The sequence below is a fragment of the Microtus ochrogaster genome, chromosome 8 (assembly GCF_000317375.1).
Source record: "Microtus ochrogaster isolate Prairie Vole_2 chromosome 8, MicOch1.0, whole genome shotgun sequence".
Taxonomy (NCBI): domain Eukaryota; kingdom Metazoa; phylum Chordata; class Mammalia; order Rodentia; family Cricetidae; genus Microtus; species Microtus ochrogaster.
The window spans coordinates 42,667,536-42,691,067 of NC_022015.1; the positions used below are offsets into that span (position 1 = coordinate 42,667,536).

Below are 23,532 nucleotides of genomic sequence, written 5' to 3' on the forward strand. Positions count from 1 at the left end.
TACCAGACAAAGCAGAGAACCCCAAGTGGGCCCGCTCTGGCCCCCAGAGCAGGTGGGATAGGGCATCTCCCAGGGGTCCCAGGAAATAGAAGCAGTCAGTCAAAAATAAGCTAGTCATGATTTAAAAGTCACCCCAGGCTAAACAACTCTGCTAAGGAAGAAGCAATATGCAGTGCCCCGCAGAGTTCATAGAGAACTTTGATTCAAACCAGAAGTGGCAGGGCACGCTTGTAATCCAGCACTTAAGAGGAGGCTAAGGGAGCGGAACTGCTGTGAACTGAAAGTCAGCATGAGCTATATTGTGAGAGCCTGTCTCAAAAGCCCAAAGAGGAGGGAGGTAGAAGGAGGAAGGGGCAAGAGAAAGGGAGAGAAAGCTTAGATGCTTAAGGACAGAAATGAGCTTGAAGCTGCACCTCTAAGCTACTTCCTGACTGAGGACCCTAAGCAAGTTACTTAACTTCTCAGTGTCCTGATAATGCTAGCCTAAAGCAGGACCACCATGAGTGTCAACCAAACTTCAAGCAGGCTGCTGGACCCTGCCTTAGACCAAAGTCTGGAGGAAAAAAAGATTAGAACGTGATATAAAACTCCTTGCCCAGCTGCCTCTTGGGCGAGACTGAATGCACTTATTTGGTTTGTGTTGGCTTGTTAGATTTTCTGTTTCATATAGAAATACACATTATTAGATAATCAAACCGCACTCAGAGAAATACACAAAACCACAGGGACTGCAGTAGGTTCCCAGAGAGGAACAACTGGGAGAAGGCAAGGGAGTGCATGGGCAGATGGAAGAACGGTCACTTGTGTCTGAGACTCAGGCCAGAACAGCCCTGGTTTTTCCAGGAGCCCCAGGCATGGCATCTCTGAGACCTTAAGTCCCAGAGCTTGGGACATTCTGTCTAGATGGGCTCTGCCATTCTCGATGCGCCTACTCAGGACCACCAGGCAGGAAAAAATGGCACATTGCAGGAATAGCACCTCTCTCACCAGTTTCTCTTAGCTCCAAGTCCTCTGAATATCAACTTGGAGGGACCCTGAACCCTCAGACCAGAATCCCTTCCCAGAATCTTTCTTAGGAAAGGCGGCCTGAGCCGCTCAGCCCTTTGTCCAGCCAGCAGCCCTCCAGGCTCAGCCACACTCTATCCCCAGCCCCGTCTCCACCCCCACCAGTCTTGGCTGAGGCAGCCCTTTCAGGAGAGCTGGGCTTGGTGGGTGCACAACATTCTAGCTGCCGGATGTTAATCCTCCAAACAAAGTCAAACATTAACCCAGGAGACAGCTTATGCCTTATATAAGGCCCCCCGGGGGAGACAGAAACAGCCTGTCAGAGCTGAGCTGCCCCACCACAGCAGCTGCCGGACCCTAGGACAGAGCGCAGGCCACCACCACATCTACCTCCAGCCCCACTGGATCCAGCCCCAGCCACCAGGTGAGACGGGTTTGAAGGTCCCCAACTCTAGCACCCAGGAACCCCCCAAATCCAAGCCCTAATTCCTCCTGTGACTGGGCAAACCCCTAGTGCTTCTGTGACCTGCTTGGATTCTTCTGATACTCAAGCATAGGGGAGCCACCCCAGGGAATGCCCAGGAGGCTTTGAGCTTGAGGAGGTCCTTCCCAGCCCACATGGAGCAATACAGGATTGTGTGTTATTATCCCCCTCGCCCACCTCCAGCCTGTGCAACCAACATCCAAGACTGGACCTTTGTTCCCTGCTATGTAGCCTGTGCAGCCCCATGCATGCACACCTATAAGTTTTAAGCACAGGGACACATGTCTGCATTCACACAGCTTTCATGCTATGCATACCATAGATCTGCACCCATACATCTGTCTGTGTGTGTGTGTGTGTGTGTGTGTCGTCATGAAGCTGGGTACATCCTTATGCATCCACACACCAGAGCCCTCACATCTTTACACATGCACACAGATATAGTTCCATACATCTATGCTCATAAATGTAATTAGGTACATCTTCATGCATATGGTTCTATGATGCTCCACAGGCCTACATATTATACACACACACACACACACACACACACACACACACACACACACACCTCGTCACCTGATATCTTTCATACAGTTTTGGTTCATCCTGCCTGGTGCCATGACCTTCTCGGAGATTCTGGATCGTGTTGGAAGCATGGGTCCCTCCCAGTACCTGCTTGTGACCTTGCTGGCCCTCCCAGTCCTCGGAATAGCCAACCACAACTTGCTACAGATCTTCACAGCCACCACCCCTGCCCACTACTGTCGCCCACCTCCCAACGCCTCCATGGGACCCTGGGTGCTCCCTTTGAGTCCGAATGGGAAGCCTGAGAAGTGTCTCCGTTTCGTGCACCTGCCCAATGGCAGTCTTCCCAATGACACCCAGGGGGCCACCGAGCCATGCCTGAATGGCTGGATCTACAACAGCACCAGAGACACCATTGTGACAGAGGTATGTCCGCACCCTCGCTCCGCTCACCTTATCTTAGGTACTCTCATATACCTACAGCACATGTGGATAGGAAGAGAGGCAGGGGGCCTAGACTTCCCGGCATTGGAGGACAGGGGTCTGGGTGAAAAGGAAGGATCCCGGGACTAATGAACAGGAGCTGAGTGGTTTGGCTCCTTCATGCTCAGAGCCCAAGTGTTCCTTCAACAATCTACCGAGAGATTGTTCCTCGACTGGCACAGTCCCGAGCTCCAGGGATTCGAAAAATGTACAGTTCCTGCTCCCAGTGGGGTGTTAGAGCCTTGTTGGGTAGACTCAGTGGGTGAAAACGCCACAGGAGGAAGTGTGAAAGGACTTGTTACCTCACACTGTGCAGTGACCTTGGACAGGTTATAGGGGCAGGAAGGGGTGGCCGTTGCAGGAAGCCCCTCTAAAGAAACAGCCCTGGAGCTGAGACTGGAACATCAAGGGTTAACCAGACTAGGAGGGAGAAGAGGAACATTCCATCCTGTGTCAAGCATTGCAGGGGGGCGTGGGGGTGTAGAAGAGAGATTTCAGAGGTTGAAAGACTCCTGAGCAGATCCAGAGGGAGTCAGCCGCTGGCCCACAGGCGCTATGGCTGCACTTCCCAGCCATCCTTCTTGGGGGACCTGATTCTCTCACCACTGTTTCTAGGAACTAGAGTTAGAGCGAATCCTTCAATGAACTGACAGGCCAGTCAGGAGACTGTGACAGGAGGAAGATGAGGAAATGGGAATCGGTGTTTATAAATGCCAGCTGAGTGTCAGGCACACGCGGGTGCTTTGCAGACACTGTCTTGTCGCCCTTGAAGGTGAAGCTCTCAGTCCTGGGGAGGAGAAGGGGTTCTGTGCAGTGTGCGCGGTCAGTTTCACGGCTGGATCTTAAAGGAAAATGGCCCTAAGTAGAAAGTACAAGGGAGGATTTAGCCATAGATCCCAGGGAGGCTTAATAAAGGGACACCCTGTGAACCCCACAAGTGCAGGATCCAGACATTGCTTCACTAGAAGACCTTTGCCTTGCAAACACACTCCCAGGCTGCCACTCGGTGGGTCTGGGCTTCCTAAAATCCTAAGGAATGCAGCCTCTTGATCTCCATTTTACAGTCATGACTTTCTTCTGAGGGCAGAGGTAGGATTTGAATCCAAGATCGTCTACACTATCTATATAGTTATTCAAGCAGTTAATGAATATTTATTCTGTATAAAACATTTGTAATATGCCAGACACTATTCTAAATGCCTTCCAAATGTCAGCACTTTTGATCTTTTTGACAGCTATTAAGTAGTTAGTATTTAAATCCCATCTTTCAAATGGGGAGAGCCCAGTGCCCCACTATGAGTAAGCGGGCTCGGGATGCCAGCATGAGCACTGGGAGCCAGAGCTGTATCCCTGAGCAGCACATTTGCTGTACTCATGCCCCCTGGACCACACCTCTTCCCTGTCACAGCCATTATTTTTCTGCTCTGTGTCAACCATAGTGTTCAGAACGCATCAAGCATCCAAATTGGGCGCATTGGTGTTATGATGCAGAACGCCAAGGCCACAGAGTCAGAGAAGACACTAGCCCTCCAGTAGCTTGGTCCAGTAGCTTGGTGGAATCTATATGGATTCACTGCTGTGTCCCCAACACCTGGAATAATTCCTGGCACAGGGGAGGGACTCTGGGAAATAAATATTTGTGGAAGGAATAAATTCCATAATCTTAAGATTCTGAAAACCCAGTGAAGAGGTCTCTAACCAGCACAGGGCCAGGTGGTCCTACAGGGCCCGTTGGAGTCTCTTGTAAAAGAGAAGAAAGAGGTAGGGAGCGAGCCCACGCAGGCAGTACACCCCAAATACAAGGCACAGAATGTCAGATGCAAAATCACGGATGCATAGGCTGAAGGATAGACAAGAAGAGTGAGGCGTGGAGGCTATTGGACATGGGGCAGGAGAGGATAGCAGCAGGGCCTGGTATGATCACTAAGTCAAACTCGTGCCTCTGTAACGAGGGGTGAGGAGCCAATGGATGTGGCAGTCTTTAAGAAGGTGTGTAGCAGACTCAGGGCACCCTCTGAGGAGCCTCACTCTGCAGGACAGAGAGTGGCTTGCAGGGAGAGTGTTAGTCTAGCAGCAGAGTAAGTTAATAGCAACCTGCATAGGACTCTGGGATGGAGTGACAGATAGATGGAAACCAGAAAAGACTAGGGAATTAGAATCCGAGGACCCGGCAACTGAGCAAATGTGGGAGGAAAAGAGCAGATAGGAAATCAAGGACATGCCCAGAAGCTTCCCAGCGTATGCGTGACTTGGTATCCATCACTTTCAGAAACACAGAACCCAAGGAACAAAAAACACCCTAAAGGAAAAGATGGGCATGGTGACACACACCCGTAATCCCCGTACTCGAGAGGCTGAGGCAGGAGTTCGAGGCCAGCCTAGGCCTAGGCTACATACATACATACAGAAAGAAAGATCAAGAAAAGAAAGGAAGGAAATAAGGAAGGAAGGAAGGAAGGGAGGGAGGAAGGAAGGAAGAAAAGAAGGAAGGAAGAAAGGAAGGAAGAGAAAGAAAGAGAGAAGAAAGAAGAGAAAATTAGGGAAATAGGGAGGGAGAAAAGTGGAGAAGGAGAGAGTGAAGGAAAAATAGGCAGGCTTACAAGGAATACTTAGATAGCCTCGTCATGAACACAGTGTGTGAGGACATAGTACCAGATGGGCACAGGTGTATGCATGAGTTCATTTAATCCTCATGACCCTCGGAGTTTAGCGCCTTGATTATCCTGTTTGCATAGATGAGGACATTGAAAGACAGGTCCCTAGGCAACAAGGTAAAACATTCACAAAGGGTAGAGTGGTCCCTGAGGTAGAGCTCCAGAGGCCACGCTCCTTAAGGCTGCACAGAACCTGACTGTGAGACTGGCTATCCACCCTTCACCCCACTGAGAAGGTTGGGTGGTCTGACTTGTTCGCAGATACCCCAACCCACGTGGCAGTAGCTCCTCTAGGACAGGAACAGTATCTCTCCCACCTACATCTGCCATTGCAGGACTAAGTATGCAGTAGGTGCTTAAGCAATGCTAAAGACAGGATAAGTTCCTCCTTTGTCTACATAGGCACTGCTGACCACTGGGAAGCAGTTTCCTTTCCTGTTCGCTCCTCAGGTGGGCTTCCGGGAGCCATGCCAAGGGCAGAGCCTACAGGGCGTCATACCCAGTTAAACATCAGTTCACCTTTATGCCGGCCAAATTTCCAGTCACCATTACATTCATTAAGATGACGTGAGTCTGCACAATTGGGGATCAGCAGTCCTTGGGGGGCTGCACCCTTGCCCCTGTCAGAGTTCATTTAACTCTGTTTTAAGCTCTAATTCCCTGGGGATGCAGCTATGGCAAACCCACAAGAAGGTTTTCCTGCCATGTCCAGCTACTGCAACATTAATGGGCAAACCCAACAAGAAGAACAAACACAGAGGCTGTGATATTCTGTTCAGTCAGCCATGGCAAATACAGGCTTCCATCTGCTTGGGGTGGGTAGAACAGAGTTCTGCCTCCCATGTGATAGAAGCGATCAGGACTTTCCAGAAAGAGCTTTAACTAGGACACTAAGAGGAAACAAAGACCTTTCTTTTATGTCTGGAAAGCATGGGAGATTGGATGCTGATCCCTAGGTTCCCAGGAGTACAGCTCACAGCCGCGTACACTGACGAAGGCCACAACCCTCAGGGCCTGGGCCCAGCCTCAAATGAGCAAAGTATGCCTCTCTAAGGCCCCTGGCCTTCCTCTTGGCTGTGTACCTTCCTGTCCTGATTCCATGATCTCTACCCCAGCCAGGACCCTTGCAGGGTCCCTGGCCAACCACCTCTGACCTCTCCAATCCTCATCACCGAATATCCAGTCTACCCAGACTCAGGACACTTCCGTTTCTTGTTCAGACCCGCTCCTGCTCCACATCCCACTGGCTGCCCTCAGCCCTGCTCGGACACGCTCTGTTTCGACCTCTTTCTCAGACTCCGATCTAAATCCTCAGTAAGGATGTGGGAGTGTCACCCGGACTACATTTCTGGCCAGCCTGACCCCAGTGGCAGCCATTATGTAAAAAGTTCCTGATCATTTACACAGAAGGGGCCTGAGCGATTCTGTAGTTCCCTAAACTCAAGAGCTCACTCGGTGGACATCTACTGCGCACGGGCCCCTGAGCTGCTGCTTCACTTTCCGCCGGTTGTGAGCAGGCTAGTCAGGTACTATCCTTACACAGCTGTGAGGGTGCGCAGGAGACCCTAACTCCAGAACCGTACCCCATCTGCGGCAGCACATGTCACATTTCATTGGACACGTGACAATAATAATAATACGATTGTTTTGAGTTGAATGCAGTGTCTTTCAGATTTAGGGCTGGGTGCTCTTCATTCCTTACGTCATCCACAGCTCCAAGAAGTAGGCACCAGGTAGAGCTGAGGACTCTGACCACATAGAAGCTAAACATGTGTCCCAGAGCTAAAGAGGTGGCTCAGTCAGTAAAGGGCTGCATAAGCATAAGCATGAGGACCCGAGTGTCACCCCAAACACCCAGAAAAGCTGAGTGTTCTAGCCTGCAGTCCCAGCACTGACAGGATTCCCTAGGGCTAGCAAGACATTCATCCACTGCGCAAACAGGAACTAACCACCCAGGGAGGACCCTGGTACTCAGAAAAGATTAGCAAAGGTCAGGCAACACTCCTGAGTAAGGGGGGGGGGATCCTAACATGTGAAAAACAGAAAGGAACCACTCGTTTTTATTGACTCAGAGTAAAACCTGATTGAACCCAAGGGAGTCCCATTCAAAGAAAGCACAGAAAACACTCCAGATGTCTTGAATATTCCATTCTTCTGCTACAGATTTTAATGGACCTTCTTAGAGACTTTGCACTGCGGGTTTTGCACAGGGAGTTCCACCAAAACCATCCAGGATGCTCTAAAAATCTTCCTCTTCCATCCCATTTGCTCCACACCCACTTCCTGTGTCTATTCCCAATCCCTTTCCCATCACCACCTATCAGGCCAATAGATCAGCACATAGCAGAATCACACACTTATTTACAGCAAAAGTCCCCAAATCAGGTAGCTTAAAATAACCAAGATTTTATCAATTCACAGATTTGGAGGCAAGAAGTCCAAAGCCCACAGCATCAGTATGTTCTCCATACAGGCCCCACAAAGAATCCTCCCTGTCTCCTCTAGCTTCAGGTGGTTGCTGACACCTTGGCATGGCTTGGCTTGTGGGTCCCACCTCCATCCTGTCCTGTCTGCGCATGTCTCTTCTCTTCCTACAAGGGTCCACCCTGCCCATTATGGCCTTGCTATAACTCAGTTAATTATGGCTAAACAACTTGATTTCCACTCTAGAAAGCTAGCACTTCGGTGTGTCTCTTGAGGGGACACAATCAACTCATAATGGCTGCAGGTCTCAGACCTGCGCCCCACAGTTTGTGTTGCTCAGCAGAGTGGTCATAGACACATTTTTCTCATCACTATGATGAGCTTTATTACTCATGAAATCTCTGAAAACAATTTACAGTGTAATTGAAGTTCACTTTTTATTTCTTTCTAGGGTTTAACCATAGAGTACTTCTTTTTACTTTTTCTAAAGATCACTCAAGCATGGTACTACTCCAGTGGATGTCATGTTGTATTATGAAGGTATCTCTCCTCACTGACGTAGAGCTATGTCCTAGACACTGCCCACCCCACCCCACACATACACATCTCACCAAGGAGGCAGCTCTCCTCATAGAATTTGGAGTGCAAACCATGTGACTTCTCACGCATACATGAAAGGCGATACAAACTCTGTTTTCATCAGCAGCTTCTTGTTGCTATAACACAAGCTTCAACAGGAAGTCCTGGCTTGACTATTACTAATAAAGAAGAGTTCTAAGAAAAGTAGCGCTCCAGACTGATGGTTAGATCTACAGGGCCACCCAGGGACCCAAACTGACAGCAGCTCTGCCATCTTCAGGGTTGTAGCAGCCATCACTATGCCCACCCATAAGAAAGGAGGAAGCTATTATGCCCAGGCCAGGGAGTTCCTTTTACGTCAATGAAATACCACAGTGTCTTCCGCTTCCACTTTCTTATCAAGAAGCGCATGGCTCCCCGCAGCTACTACACCACACAGGGAGTGTGCTTTCTCTGTGAAGGAAGATGAACTAAACTGTGTGAGCAATAAGTCTTTTCTTTAGATTTTTCCTGAATGGCTTAAGACGGTGTGTCAGAAAGTACCAGAAGTCTCTCCAGACACTCCTGCCATGCCTCTCTCCCTATGCCCTCACCTGCTCCTGTATTCTGTTTCCTCCTTTGCCACCCCACACCATACCATGTAGCCCCCCTTCCCTGTTAGAAATGTCTGCCAGGATTCCTGGACCTGTTGGCTCACCTGAAGCTAGCTGAAGACCTGGAGTCTTCATCCACCCCATCCCGCCTCACCTCCAAGGTAGAAAGGTAGAGAATGGTAGAAAAGAATTCCTTGGGCTCTGTGGTCGCTCCCCACACTTTATTTCTGAGACACTTTTAGGAGGCATTTCTAGGGAACATTCTTCACTTCATTACGCAAGCGATTCAGGATGTCTGGAGCAAAGAATGTGTGCTGGGATTAGCAGGAGATTAGAGCAGACAGGTGCCCAGGCCAGAGCATAGCTGGCCTTAGAAACCCTAGCCAACAAGAGGGAACCAGAGAACATTCCTAGCAAAGTAGGAAAGACTTGTCTACTTGTCACAGCAACCTGCTCGGAGCCTGTTTCCTCACCTGTGAAACGGGAACACAACATGAATGCTGTGCAGGCTGAAGAAACGGAAGGACAGAAGAAGCTCAACTTAGGACAGTCCCTGGTACAGAGCCTTCAGCAAGCATCCGCTGCCACTGAGCATTCAAAGGCAAAATAGTGAGGCCTATATTGCGGCAATTGTGACGAGAAGAGAGGGATTGGAGGATAGGCTCAACAGTGACGAGCGCCTGTTGCTCTTGCAGGGGACATAGCTTTTGTTTCTAGCATCCGCATAGCAGTTCACAACCATCCATCCATAACTCCAGGTCGACAGGCTCTGACATCCTCCTCTGACCTCTGGAGGCACCAGGCACAGACGTGGTAGCCATACACATATGAAACACTCAATACACACAAAAGACATAAATAGAAAAAATAGGGAAATCCCGTTTCAAAAACAAATACAGTTGGGTATGGTGGCACACACTTTTAATCTAAGCACTAGGTAGGCAGAAGCAGGCAGATCTCTGTGAGTTCTAGGCCAACTTGGTTCATATAATGAGTTTCAGGACAGCCAGGGCTATAGAGAGAGACCCTGTCTTATATATATTGTATATACTATATGTAATATAGTATGTTGTGTATATTATATAATATATTGCATATATTATATATACTTGAAACTTGAAGATCAAATGACTGTGGGTGGGGGTGGGGTATCTGTAAACACCAGAGCCCGCAGAGTTTTGATCTGAGGCAATCAGAAGTCTGGTTCAATACAACTCAGTAGTCTGCGTTGGTTCCGATTTAAAGAGTCTGATCCCGGGCAGTTTATTTTAGGCATATTTAGTACAGCACAATTTTGGAAAAGTTTTCTGGTGACAATTAGCTCAATCTATATGCACAATAAAGCTTAAGGCATCACTCATCAAAACTCTTAGCACAATCCCTGTGATCTCTTCCACGAAAATGGGTTCTAGAGAAATAATGCTCACGATAATGATAATGGTCTAGGGCAGTACTTCTCAACCTCCCTAGTGTTGTGACCCCTTAACGTCATTCCTCATGCTGTGCGGACCCTTCCAACCATAAAACCATTTCATTGCTACTTCATAACAGTAATTTTGGTACTGTTATGTGCCCTTTGTGAAAGGGTCTCTTGATGCACAGGATGAGCCCTGGTCCAGGGAGAGTGAGTAAAGTAAGCATAGAAGTCTGGGGGAAGCTGGGTGTGGTGGCGCACGCCTTTAATCCCAGCACTTGGGAGGCAGAGGCAAGAGGATCTCTGTGAGTTTAAGGCCAGCCTGGTCTCCAAAGTGAGTTCCAGGACAGCCAGGGCTACAAAGAAGGACCCTGTCTTAAAAAATCAAAAAGGTGATGGGCAAATTTCCGTAGCAGAATTTATTCTTTGCATGTATATTGAAACCATGGCTGTGTTCTTCACAAGTGTCGTGTAATTAAGGTTCGTCTATTCAAAGTCACATAAATCTCAAAAACAAATATTTTCAAAAGCTAGGGCTTCCACTTGGTGTGCATGGGACCTTACAGAGTTGGGAGGCAAGTCCTGTTAGGTCTGGGATGGCCATGAGATGTTTTCAAGTAGGCCCAGACTCTGATGGTCTGAAGGCCAGAAGAGAGGCTGTGTTGCAAGAAAAGAACTAGTTAAAGGGAAGCTACCAAGGCCTAAGCCAGGTCAGGAGGCAGAAGGTCTGTAGTGTGGCTGACAGAGAAGTTGTGAGTGGCTGTAGTGAGCATGGCGCTTCCGTGTGTTGGTCAGGGCAGAACTGAGAATTGAGTGAAGGGGGTAGGTGACAGCAAGGGTGGGTTCTCATTCTGGAGAATTGGAGGGAATTTAGAAAGGGAAGGTTATGAGGAAAACCGATGAAGAAGAGTTAGGAGAGAAAGAGAGGAGGAAGAGAGAGAGAAAAGGGGGCAGGGAGGGAGAGACCAGAAGCGTAGACCTTAGGAAGAGGAGAGGTGAGGTCAAGGATGCAGATGGAGGGACTGGCCTTGGAAATGTGGGGAAAAGGAGGAGCTGCAGGACACAGATAGACTTTTAGTGGAAGAGGCCGAGAAGGAGAGGTCAATAGGGCAGCTCAGCAGACTTCAACCATACAATACACTTGAGGGATGTTGTCATCACACAACCGTGGATCAAGGACCTACAGAACCCACACAGGTGGAAAAAATTAGTGCTTGGCAGTCAAAGACCAGGTTCAGGGAAGCCAAGGCATGTAAATGCCTGCACACATACATGCGAGTGAGCATGCATGTGTGCATGCGTATGTGAAGGTAGGCTGAGCATAGCTGGGGGAACTGGACTGTGTTGAACTGGCATGGCCCTACCTTGATCTTGTGCAGTGGGACTTGGTGTGCAGCTCCAACAAACTGAAGGAGATGGCCCAGTCGATCTTCATGGCAGGCATACTGATTGGCGGGCCCGTGTTTGGAGAACTGTCAGACAGGTGAGGCTTGGGAACACATTCCACATACATTCCCTCATAACTCTGTTCTGACCGTGTACCCCAAAGAAGCAAAAGCTGGGAGAGGTGAGAAAGATGGTCCTCTATGGGCAGACACCATTCCCTTGCCAGACCATAGCCTTCTCTTTGTCCCAAAGTCCTGGTTTGAATTTTCTGGCCTCTCAACCCAGGTTCTCAGAACCAGTTTTGTGGCTACATAGCATAAAGCCAGGGCAGATGAATTGCTCAGAGATACGTGGTCTTTTGACCTCTGCTCAGTCAGCTAAGCTGAGGCAGAGGAAATAACTCATTAACTCAATGCTTCTACTGCAAACTTGTTGAAAAACAGCAATTACCAGCAAGGCTCTGTCTGGTGAGGGAGTTATGTGCTCTGCCTGGTCTTCTGGTGAGGCTGGGGGGGGGGGTGCCTTTAGCCCTTTGCCCCAAAGCCTGAAAGTCACTCAGTTTGGCAGCTATGTAGTGGCTAACCTGACCCTTCCTCTCTTCTGAGCTGCAGATTTGGCCGCAAGCCCATCCTGACCTGGAGCTACCTATTGCTGGCAGTCAGTGGTTCAGGCGCTGCCTTCAGCCCCAGCCTTCCCATCTATACAGTCTTCCGATTCCTGTGCGGCTGCAGCATCTCAGGCATTTCTCTGAGCACCGTTATCTTGAGTGAGCCACAGTGGGGACCCAAGCAGCAAGGCTTTGGGGAGCAACAGTCAAAAGCCGAGAGAGTGGGTTTAGTCAACCCAAAGGCCTACCTTTGGTTTCTCGAGACACTTCTGAATTTTGCAACAACCACAAACATAATGACAGTGGCTAAGAAGCTATAGGACCTGCCTTGTGCCTGGATGCTCTGCTAGGCACATGATCCTGTTCAGTCTATCCACAGAGATGAGCGATACAGTATCTGTTGTAAATGAGTGTTCGCTATATCTGGTGAAGTTGAGGGCAAAGCAAGGGAAGTCACTTTCAGTGGGGAGATATAGTAAGACTGAACTGGGGTGGAGAGAGGCCCAGCTGTTAGTCCTATGTCCTTGAGTTTCAAGAGCAATATCTGCAAACTGGTGATAACTGAGTCCTTGGGATCAGATGGAGTCAGGTAGCTAATGGGAGGCAGAAGCTGATACTACTGCACAGGGAGGTGTCTGGGGCCTGACAAGACCCTAATCTGGTCCTTGGGCTTCTCTCACAGATGTGGAATGGGTACCCACCTCAGTGCGGGCCATCTCATCAACATCAATTGGGTACTGCTACACCATTGGCCAGTTCGTTCTGTCCGGCCTGGCCTATGTCATTCCTCAGTGGCGCTGGCTACAGTTAGCTGTATCTGTTCCCTTCTTCATCTTCTCCCTGTTATCCTGGTATGTGGCCCTCTTCTGTTCTCTCTACCCAATTCCACCAGGGACAAATAAGGGCTCCATGCCTAACCTGGCTATCCAACTCCATCTGTCCCCAGCTCCCTGGTGCCAGAGTCAAGAACGGCCCTCCAGGGTAGAGGAGTTACATGTGCTGAGTCATGCTGTAGGGGAGAGCAGGTGTTGGGAGCACTGGGAGCTGCCTGTAGCTGAAGAAGGGGCATGAGTTGAGATGGATGGGAGGGTGCTGGTCTACTGTGAGCACAGAAATCCAGGGAGGCCTCAACTAAACATGGAGGAGGATAGAAAAGTACAGAAGGTGCCTGTGGGGCTGGCAGGCCTGCCCAAAATTCTGTTTGTGGGGGAAAAATGGCCCAGAAATACAGACCCACATGGTGAGGCCAGGAACAGAAGGGACGTTACTTTGCGGGCTAGAGGGTGTTGGAGGAGAAATCTGAAGGACCTTTGGAAGGAAGTATCTACAGAATTGGGAGACTGTCAGATGTAAAATACAAAAGAATATCCCAAGTGGAGCCTCAGCCAGGAAATCTCTTGAGAATTGAGGTGGTTTGGTGGGAGAAGCAGAGTGTGCAGAGATCTCATTACCAAGCTGTTGAACCCAAATCCACCCAGGAAGACAGCAAATTAGCCCAAGTGCTGGAAGTTGAAAACATTCTGAGGGAAACTGTGAAACTATGAAGTAACTATTTATAAGTTTTGTGTGATATCCTACTCTGAACACTGATTAATGTTGCCTCTGATCCTTGCTGCATCTCTGGTTGATGGGAGCATTATTGTCCCTATCCAAAGATGAGAAAACTGAGACCTGGGGAAGATTACATGGAAAAGTACAGACTTGTGATGGAGCTTCAACTTGGAAATGAACATAGAACTGCCAAGAGACAAACAGCAATCTGAAAGGGAAGGGGAAGAGACTAGAGAGCGGGGGCAGATACACGTACACAGCCTGGGGTGGGAGCAGTCAGAGTCGGGGACAAAGGCCGCAGATAGTCAGCAGTGTACAGTCGAGAGATTGGTGCCCTTTGGCCTGTGGGGCTTGAGGCAGGTCTCACTCATTTTGAGCCTCAATTTTTTTCTAGATAAAATGGGGATGATATTGCTGGTTACCCTAATTTTGTGGGGCTGACCTACAGGAAGACTTGTTGACTGGGAGCCACTGCTGTCATTATTCTCAGGGAGGCAAAGCTAGAGTCCTGGGCTCAGCCATGAAGCATGAGAGGAGCCCCTTCACAGTCTTGGTGAGAGCAGGTTCACAGGACTGTCAAGGTAGAAACGGAAGCTTGTAAGTCCATGAACAGCAGACTCAAAGAGCTGGGATCACGAGTCTAAGGCCAGGTATCAGTGTCCTCCCTCCAAAGGCCTTGAAGGAATCCAGACCAAAACCTCCTACAGTCCCTGGGGCTCCTAGCTAAGGAAGACATCCAACAACAACCAGCAATCTAGGTGTGGAACATTGGAAGGCTGTTTTAGATGTGGAGGAACAGAATGCTGGAATTTGTGCTAACTAGAAGAAGCCCAAGTACAAAGATGGGCCAGTGTGAGGTTCCATGGAAAGAGCATTAGGCACCTCAGGTTTCTGGGCCTCCTATCCCATGGCTCCAGAGGCAGAGGTCTTAAAAGAGACTCTTGAACAGGAGCCACTATGTTTTGACTCTGGCCCCCAGGTGGGTACCAGAGTCCATTCGCTGGCTGGTTCTATCTGGAAAGTTCTCAAAGGCCCTGAAGACACTCCAACGGGTGGCTACCTTCAATGGCAAGAAGGAGGAGGGGAGAAAGCTCACCATAGAGGTAGGTGGGGAGGGATTATAGCTGGGGCAGGACTATATGTCAGCCTCTCTGGGGTGTTTCCTTGGCTGACAGTTGTATTCCATCTGCTCCCCAATGCATCCTCTGAAAGAGCTAGGCTTGAACCTCCTTCCTTTCCAGCAGCTAGGCCCACTAACAGCACCTCTCCTTCTCCTATGTCTCAAGGAGCTGAAGTTCAGCCTGCAGAAGGACATCACCTCAACCAAGGTCAAATATGGCTTATCTGACTTGTTCCGGGTATCCATCCTGCGTCGTGTGACCTTTTGTCTCTCCCTGACCTGGTAACCTGCCACCTCTCCCTACTCATGCCCTGCACAGGGTTGATGAACATTGAGGTGTCCATCAGGGCAAGCCTAGGGTACCTGCAAGAAAAATCAAGAAAATACCTCCTGGGAGCCACCAAGACAAGCTTCCAACCCAGAAGTCCCATATTCAGTTGAGAGTGTCTGCTTCCACTGAGGTCGCACAGCCCCACACAGGGCAGGTGCTCTAGTCCCTTCGGTGAACATCCTGGTGACAGAACTTGCCCCACAGTCTGCCTCTCTGTCCCTGAAGCCTTTTAGCCTAGCTCTGTCCTCTGGAACCACACAGAGGAGAGCTGACCCTGCAGGCTGCAGACTTGCAGGGAGCAATTATATATCCAAGTTTCCTCTTCTGACTGATCCTACATCTTCCCCAAAGCCCTTTTATGACCTAGTTGTGAGACCACTTTCCATCCTAGTCTTCCCCAGGATCAAATTTGTCCCATACTTTTCCATGATTCTGAGAGAGGAGGAGTTGTGCTCACACCGTTCACAGTTTGACTTTCACCCCTGCCTCTCTGGACGCTGCATCTCAACTGAACAAACAGAGAGCGTATCCTGCCTCCTCGAGTCTCTGAGAGTCACTCCAGTCCTGTTATTCTATGGAATCAATCTTGGGTACCTCTGCCATGAACACCATGACCATACAAGACATGACCAATCAATCCAAGCACTTTTCATTGAGCTCAGACACAATCTCACAAAACTCAACAGTACTCAAGCAGCCTACATCAATCTGCTACAGATGACACAATCAACAAAACTATTTATCATCCTGGGAACCCAAGGGTCCCTGTGGGAAGAGATCTCAGTTCGGCTGCAGGTGCTGACCCCGTGACTCTCTGTCTCTTAGGTTTTCTACTGGTTTTGCCTACTACAGTTTGGCTATGGGGGTAGAAGAATTTGGAGTCAACATCTACATACTCCAGCTCATCTTTGGTGCGGTTGACATCCCAGCCAAGTTCATCACAATCCTCTCCATAACTTACCTGGGCCGGCGCATCACCCAGGGCTTCATCCTGCTCCTGGCTGGAGGGGCCATCTTGGCACTCATCTTTGTGCCTCCAGGTGAGAGGTTGAGGCTACCCTTGGCCCCTCTGGAAGAAGCTGCCACAGGCTGGAAAGTGAACTCCAACTTTGTTAGCCCTCCTCCGATTCACTGTGTTGGCCTTAAACAGATCCCTACTTTTTGTGGGGCTCAGGACAGCAATCCACTTGGCCCACATGACAAAGCAGGAAGAGTAGCAGATGGGTTACTACTCACCTTTCCTTTTCCAAATGAGCTTCCGGGCAACCAAGCACAAAGGGAGAGAAAGTCTGCTAAGGAGTGATAACATTCAGGTGCTCATGAACACCAAGGCCCATCCTCCAACCCCTTCCCATGCAGAAATGACGCTCATGAGGACAGCACTGGCTGTATTTGGGAAAGGATGCCTGTCTGGCTCCTTCAGCTGCCTCTTCCTCTACACAAGTGAACTCTACCCCACAGTCCTCAGGTAGGTGGTGCACCTGGGTCAGGGGCTAACAGATGGAACTGTAGCATCCTCCTCCTGCCTTCTACCCAAGGGTCCCAAGAGTGTCCTTTAAAAAGCCCTCTGTAGAGGCTGCCAACCCCTTCTCTGAACCCTCCCAGGCAAACAGGTATGGGTATTAGTAACGTGTGGGCTCGAGTGGGAAGTATGATAGCCCCACTGGTGAAAATCACGGGTGAGATCCAGCCCTACATCCCTAATGTCATCTTTGGGACCATGGCCCTCCTGGGAGGCAGCACTGCCTTCTTCCTGCTTGAGACCCTCAACCGGCCCTTGCCAGAGACTATTGAGGACATACAAAACTGGTGAGTTCTCTGCCTCTGGCCCCCAGGGCTCCCCTTGGAGCAAACAGGCTTTTCCTAAGCTCTATGTCTCTAGGCACAAACATGCCAAGAAAACAAAGCAGGAATCCGAAGCAGAAAAGGCATCCCAGACCATTCCTCTGAAGACTGGTGGATCAGACCCCAGCTGAGAACAACAGAATCTGCTTGTCTGCCCTCCAGAGACTGATCCCAAGCAGGACCCTTCCAGTCAAGCACCTTGGGGACTCGGGGAGACCCTGGGTAGGCCCATGCTCTTAGAGCAAAGACTTCTGAGAGTTCAGAAAAGGTATCCTCACCTCATCATCTTCACCATAGCCCACAACCCAGACCTCACCTGTTCAAAGCTCTGGCCACAAGGCTTCCAATACTCACCTCCACACTCATCCTCCCTGCAACCCAGGCCCTGTCATTCTTTTATCTACCCGCTCTGTGTTGGCCACTTTCCTCCATTGTCCCGTCTCCATCTCCATTTCCCTTGAGATGTCCTAGCAGTTCTTTCCTTCCCCAAATTCTTTCCTTAGTGGAAAATTTCAATAAATCACAATGAAAATCTCAGCCTATGCTGCTTGAGAAAGGGGATGGGAAAGAGGGCTGGACGCCATGTGGACATGTGAGCACACACACATATCCATCTGTACTGTGTGAACATACAGATATGAGCACTTGGCTGCATGCAAGCTGAGCCACTGTGAACACATACATGTATCCTAGTCTGTTTGTGCAGGTATAACAGATTACCACAGGCTGAACTGTCTAAACAATAGAAATGTATTGCTCATAGTTCTGGAGGCTGGGAAGTCCAACCAAGGTCAAGGTATTGGCGATCAGTGTCTGGTGAGAACATTCTTACGGCGTCCACACAAAGCTGGCTCCTTCCAGCTACTTCATCAGGCACTAATCCATTTCCTGAGAAGAGATCTGTGTTAGTCTGCTTTCTGTAACCATGACAAAACACCTTAAAAGGGAGATTTTATGTGGGCTCTCAGTTTGACATTTTGATCCATACTCACTAGGCACCGTTGCTCCAGAGCTAAGGTAGAACTTCAAGACTTCACCCTTCTCCAACTGTTTGTAGTCCCAAAACCTGCTAATCAAATAATTCCAGAACCCTATGTGAGACCCTGCCTCTGTTAGAGTTTTTATTGCTATGGTAAAACACTGTGACAAAAAGCAACTCAAGGAAGAAAGGGTTTGATTCATCTTACAATAATCAGGTCACACTCCATCACTGTGGGAAGTCAGGACAAGGACTCAAGACAGGAACTGAAGCAGAGGCCCCGGAGGAACACTATTTATTAGCTTGTTCCTCTTGGAGCTCTCAGCCTGCTTTCTTACAGAACCACCAACACAGAGGCCGTACCTTCCACAGGAGACTGGACCCTCCCACATCAATCATTAAGCAAGAAAATACCCCCACAAGTTTGTCTACAGGGCAGTCTTATAGGGGCATTTTCACGGCTGAGATTCTCTCCTCCTAACTTGTGTTAGGTTAACAAAAAATGAACCAAGACACTCGGTTTGGATCCGCTCCATTCAAGTGCTTGGCAGTGGCTATTGGTGACCATATAGGACAATGCCAACACACTCTATGATCGCCCATTATCAAACACAGAGCTAATGACTACTCTCAAGTATGTATTTAAAGATTTGAGAGGGTGCTTAATAAACACTAAGAGAATTATACTGCACCCTGCCTCCACCTTTTGGTGATTTCTCACGGGGATAAAATTTCAACCCTCTTACAAGACCCAGCAGAATCAGGCCCCAGCCTGCCTCAGCAATTCGTTTTTAGCGCTCCACTTTCACATGCTGAACCCCAGCCTCATTCAGTTTCTTTCTGCTCATAAGCTGCCCTGGCCTTTCACTCAGCACTTGAGTTTTCCCCATCTGACTCCCGCTGCATTTGGTTTACCCACAACTCATCTTGGGTGGAGGTGGGGGGTTCTCAATTATGCAACTTCCTCCCAAAGGACTTCTGAGGCTCTAAAGCCTGGATTAGGTACCTTACTGATTGTAGAATGAATTGTGGTCTCTATGGCACCTTGGCGTTGATTTCCCCAGAAGCAAACCCCCAAGATAAGGATTTGAATGTCAAAAGGATTTATTGGGTAGGACAGTCAAGAACACAGGAAGTGGGGAAGTAAGTCTGAGAAAGAAAGCAAGAGCCAGGAGAAGGAGCAAAAGAGCCGAAGGATCCTTCTGCTACTCACCCCAAGCCCCAACCACACCAGCCAGTCATCCAGCCCCATAGGAAACTGCCGTTTACACTTTGGGTGCAGGAGTCTCCCTTGCCAACCTTTAGATAATTTGGGGATGGTACATAGACCATGGAGACCTGACTTTTGTAATAAGGCTATCAGACTTCACCTTACAACTTGATGTCTACTGATGGGGTTTCAACCTTGGTGCCTAAGGTCAGCTGACAATCATGCCAGCAATGTCTCCTCTTGGTTTAACTGGATCTCCACCAGACAGAGAAGAGCTGGGCTCAGTGTGAATCAGTGGCCTCTGCCTTCTCCCCATCCATCAGTGGTTCAGAATTCAGGATGGCTCCTGAAATGTCCTAACCATGTCCATTTCTGCACTGCTGCAAGGTGTTTCCTCAGACACATAGTGAGGGAAAAGAAGATACCCAGAAAGCACTTTCCATTGCTGCTGTCATGGTTCTAGGAATCCAATTCAGAACTTCCTGCATGTCAGGTGGGTGCTTTATCAATAAGTTACATCCCCAGCTCATGTCTAGCTTATAAGCGGTGGCTGTAGATGGGCTTACACTGCCTGCTGGTTGGGGTAGCCAGGAACAAGGCACAAGGTTCACTTTGGTTCTGAAATTTCCAGCTCAGATGCTGGCAGGCAGCTGGAGTCTTCTGAACTCTCCGGGTCATTTCAACCCCATGCTTCCAGAACATGATCTGAGCCAAAGTGTCTTCTTTGATCTGTAAATTATTTATTTGAAAGGTGTCACAAAGTAATAAAAATCACATGTAGTCCCACACTTTGAAACCCATTGACTTAACAGATGATAGCAATACAAGTCAGCACTTATCCCAGAAAATCTAACCTATGTGACAGCAACTCACACAGTAGAGAGAACAACGGGGTCAAAAGAGCCTAGCTCCAGACTTGCAGGGTGGTCATGGGCAACACTGGCTCCTGTCGGGCCTCCGCCTCCTTATCTGTACCATGACATGTTTTCAGCTGAGTAATGGCTCTCAATTCTAGTGGTATGTGATTCTGAGAAAAGAAATACATTTCTGTCCGATCTCTAAAGTTGACACCCTCCCTCTGAGCACAACCAGAATTTAAGCCAATGATCCATTAGCAGAGGCATCCCATCCTGAATTTTAGTGACCCACAAGGTCAACAAGGGAAGTCCCCCTATCTGAAAATCCTGGGATCTCGCCACAGTTCAGTTCCTGGAGTCTCTAGTGGAGGTTTTCATAGACTCAACCAGACTTGGAACTGGTTAGGAGCTGCACTGGCTAGTTTTATGCCAACTTGACACAAGCTATGGTCATCCAAGAGGAGGGAACCTCTATTAAGAAAATGTCTCTATAAGATGGGTTGAACATAATCCTGTGGGGTATTTTCTTAGTTACTAATTGATGGATAAAGATCCAGCCTACTGTGGGCAGTGCCATCCCAGGACTGGTGGTTCTGGGTGCTATAAGAAAGCAGAATGAACACGCCATGAGGAGCAAGCCAGTAAGTATCACCCCTCTATGGCCTCTGCATCAACCTTGCTTCCAGGTTCCTGCCATGGTTGAATTTCTGTGCTGATTTCCTTCAGTGACAGACTATGCTGGAGAAGTGTAAAGCAAATCAACCCTTTCTTCCACAAGTTGCTTTGGTCATGGTGTCTGTCACAGCAATAGTAACCCTAACTAAGACAGGGGCTGAGAAAGAAGTCCTTACCCAGAGCAGGATTAGGCACAAGCTTGGAAAGCTTGCTTGCAGGAGGTCACCCCACTACCCACAGCACTCCACCTACTTCCCTACAAGAGGACTAAGTCTTGGCAGGGAACTGACCCCACCGCCTCTGAGCTGTTTGTCCAGCTGTCCTAGCCTCCCCAGGCCACAGGTTCTTATATACCTTGGCCTGGAGAATGTATCAGGCATCTGGACACCCATTGAGCCCAAGCTAGAATCAACACACATTGGGAGGGGGAGGCTGGGATGAATTACAACCGCCTCTCTGGGCCTCTTCTCTACATACAAAGATAGCTCATCTCCAAAACCCCTCTAGCTTGGTAATGAACAGCTCGAGAGCCACAGTTAAGGGTTCAGCTTTTAGCCATATATAGTGGCTCTGGGCCTATAATCCCGGAGTGCTTGAGAGGCTGAGATCAGAGAACCATGAGTTTGAAACCAACCTGGCACATATAATGAATCCCTGTTGGAGGAGGGAGAAGAGGAAGAGGGGCAAGCTAGCTTTGAAGTTAAGACTAATACCTCATTGCCTGAAGACCTAAGTAGGCAATAAGTCCCTCCCAATCTAGTGCATGCAAGTGTGGTTTGCATAAGCATAGGATCTGGCCTTTTTTTCCTGGTGGGAGGTTCCTTAAGACAGGGTCTCATAGCCAGGTAGTGGTAGTGCACGCCTTTAATCCCAGCACTTGAAAGGTAGAGGTAGGAGATTATCTGAAAATTTGAGAGCAGCCTGGTCTACAGAGTGAGTTCCAGGACAGCCAGGGATACACAGAGAAATCCTACCTTGAGGGGAAAAAACAACAACAAATAAAAAAACAGGGTCTCATGTAGTCCAGGTTGCCATCAAACTCACTATGTAGCCAAGACTAAATTGGAACTACTATTCTCCTGGCCAGGCTGATTTTTAACTTCTGAGCTTAATCCCCCTGCCTCAGGCTCCCCAGGAGCTGGGACAACAGGCATGAACCACCATTCTTGGACAAAGCCCTCTTTATACTCTTTACCTGTGTTGGGTCATTTAAGCCTCCAGGAACAAAATAAAGGGGGCATGAAAACTGTCTGCATTTTGGAAGCAAGGGCACTGAGGTACACAGGTGTTTGCTAACTTGCTCCTGGACACACAGCCTTAGAATATGACAAGAGGACTGACTCCGGGCTCAATGTTCCACACCAGACGCACCTTGCAAATCAAAGCCATAGAGCAGAAACCCACCCTCAGCCTCCTCGGTCTGTGACCCAACCAATCGGATCCTGCAGAAACATCCAGTTAGTGTCCAACATTCCCTCTGATTGTGAGCAACCACGGTTCATGAGCCAAAGCAAGTCAGGTCCTAGACTTGTGGCTAAAAATGAGATAGGTTCATGCTCATTGTTTAAAAATAATAGAAGAGGGTGATAGAGAGGTGGCTTCGTGGTTAGGAGCACTGTCTGTTCTTGCAGAGGACCCCAGGTCAATTCCCAGCACCTACAGAGTTGCTCACAACTGTCTGTAATGCCAGTTCCAAGGAATCTGACACCTTTTATGGGTACCAGGCATGAATATGGTGCCCAGACACACACGTAGGCAAAACACCAATACATGTGAAATAAAGTAAGATATTTTTTAGAAATAAAAAACACAGCAAAGGGAAAATTTAAATAAAGGAGAAAAGAGGGATCAGTGAGATGGCTTGGCAGGCAAAGTTGCTTGCTGCCAAGCCTAATGACATGAGTTCAATCCCCAAAGCCCACATGATGGAAAGAGAGAACCCAGTCCTACAAGCTGTCCTCAGACCTCTGTGCACAAGTTGTGGTACGCTCACACACACGAGAGTGAGAGAGAGGGGGGGGAGGGAGGGAGGAAGGGAGAGAGAGAGAGAGAGAGAGAGAAAGAAAGAAAGAAAGAAAGAAAGAATGAATGAATTTAAGGTCGGGCAGTAGTGGTACATGGCTTTAATCCCAGCACTCAGGAAGCAGAGGCAGGTGGATCTCTGGGAGTCCAAGGCCAGTTTGATCTACAGAGCAAGTTCCAATACAGCCAGAGCTACACAGAGAAACCCTGTCTTAAAAAAAAAAATTAAGGTAAACAGTGCGGTGGTATAGATTTGAAATCCCAGCACTAGGAAGGTGCATCCAGGAGGAATCATTCATGGCCAGCCTTGGCTATGTATTGACCTGGAGGCCACCGGAACTACATAGGACCCTGTCTTTAAAAACAAATAAAAAAGAATAACGAAGAAAATGAAAACTGAGACCCCAGAAGAGTGATCTCCCATATGTCTGATTTTGCCCTCGGTCCGCAACCTCTGACCACTGCTGCTTCTTCCAGTTGTGCAAAGCTGTGGTCCTGCAAGACGTGAGCTGTCCTTGGAAGACCAAAGGCCAGTGTTACTCAATTTAGCAAATAAGAATTTAAGATTCTCAGTCAGAGCTGAATTTCAAATCAACACATAATTCTGGATATAAACATTGCCTATGCAATATTAGGGCTATACTTTTAAAAAATTGATCACCAATCTGAACTTCAGTTTTAATGGGACTTGTCATATTGTCTCTGGTATTATTGCTGAAGATAGACTATGGTGTCCTCAGAAATCCATCAGGAGGCGGTCACATTTCCCAGAGACAAGATTCCCC

General features: G+C 48.7%; 1 protein-coding gene across 1 annotated transcript; it reads left to right on the plus strand.

The window, feature by feature from the left end:
- Positions 1 to 1,226: 1,226 nt before the first annotated feature.
- On the plus strand, positions 1,227 to 17,541 carry Slc22a8 (solute carrier family 22 member 8). Its single transcript, XM_005351888.2, has 11 exons — positions 1,227 to 1,429; positions 2,087 to 2,443; positions 11,544 to 11,647; positions 12,162 to 12,316; positions 12,840 to 13,008; positions 14,688 to 14,811; positions 14,995 to 15,110; positions 15,985 to 16,199; positions 16,519 to 16,627; positions 16,765 to 16,968; positions 17,042 to 17,541. Exons 2-11 carry the CDS (start codon positions 2,111 to 2,113, stop codon positions 17,133 to 17,135), a joined length of 1,623 nt encoding a protein of 540 aa, XP_005351945.1. The 5' UTR covers positions 1,227 to 1,429; positions 2,087 to 2,110; the 3' UTR covers positions 17,136 to 17,541.
- The last annotated feature ends 5,991 nt before the right edge of the window (positions 17,542 to 23,532 follow it).

Bases quoted from the DNA above. Each gene is read 5' to 3' on its own strand.
- Slc22a8 (XM_005351888.2), top strand. From the start codon at position 2,111: ATGACCTTCTCGGAGATTCTGGATCGTGTTGGAAGCATGGGTCCCTCC. The intron at 2,444-11,543 runs GTATGTCCGCAC...GATCTTGTGCAG, and splicing joins GAGACACCATTGTGACAGAG to TGGGACTTGGTGTGCAGCTC. The intron at 12,317-12,839 runs GTGAGCCACAGT...CTTCTCTCACAG, and splicing joins TCTGAGCACCGTTATCTTGA to ATGTGGAATGGGTACCCACC.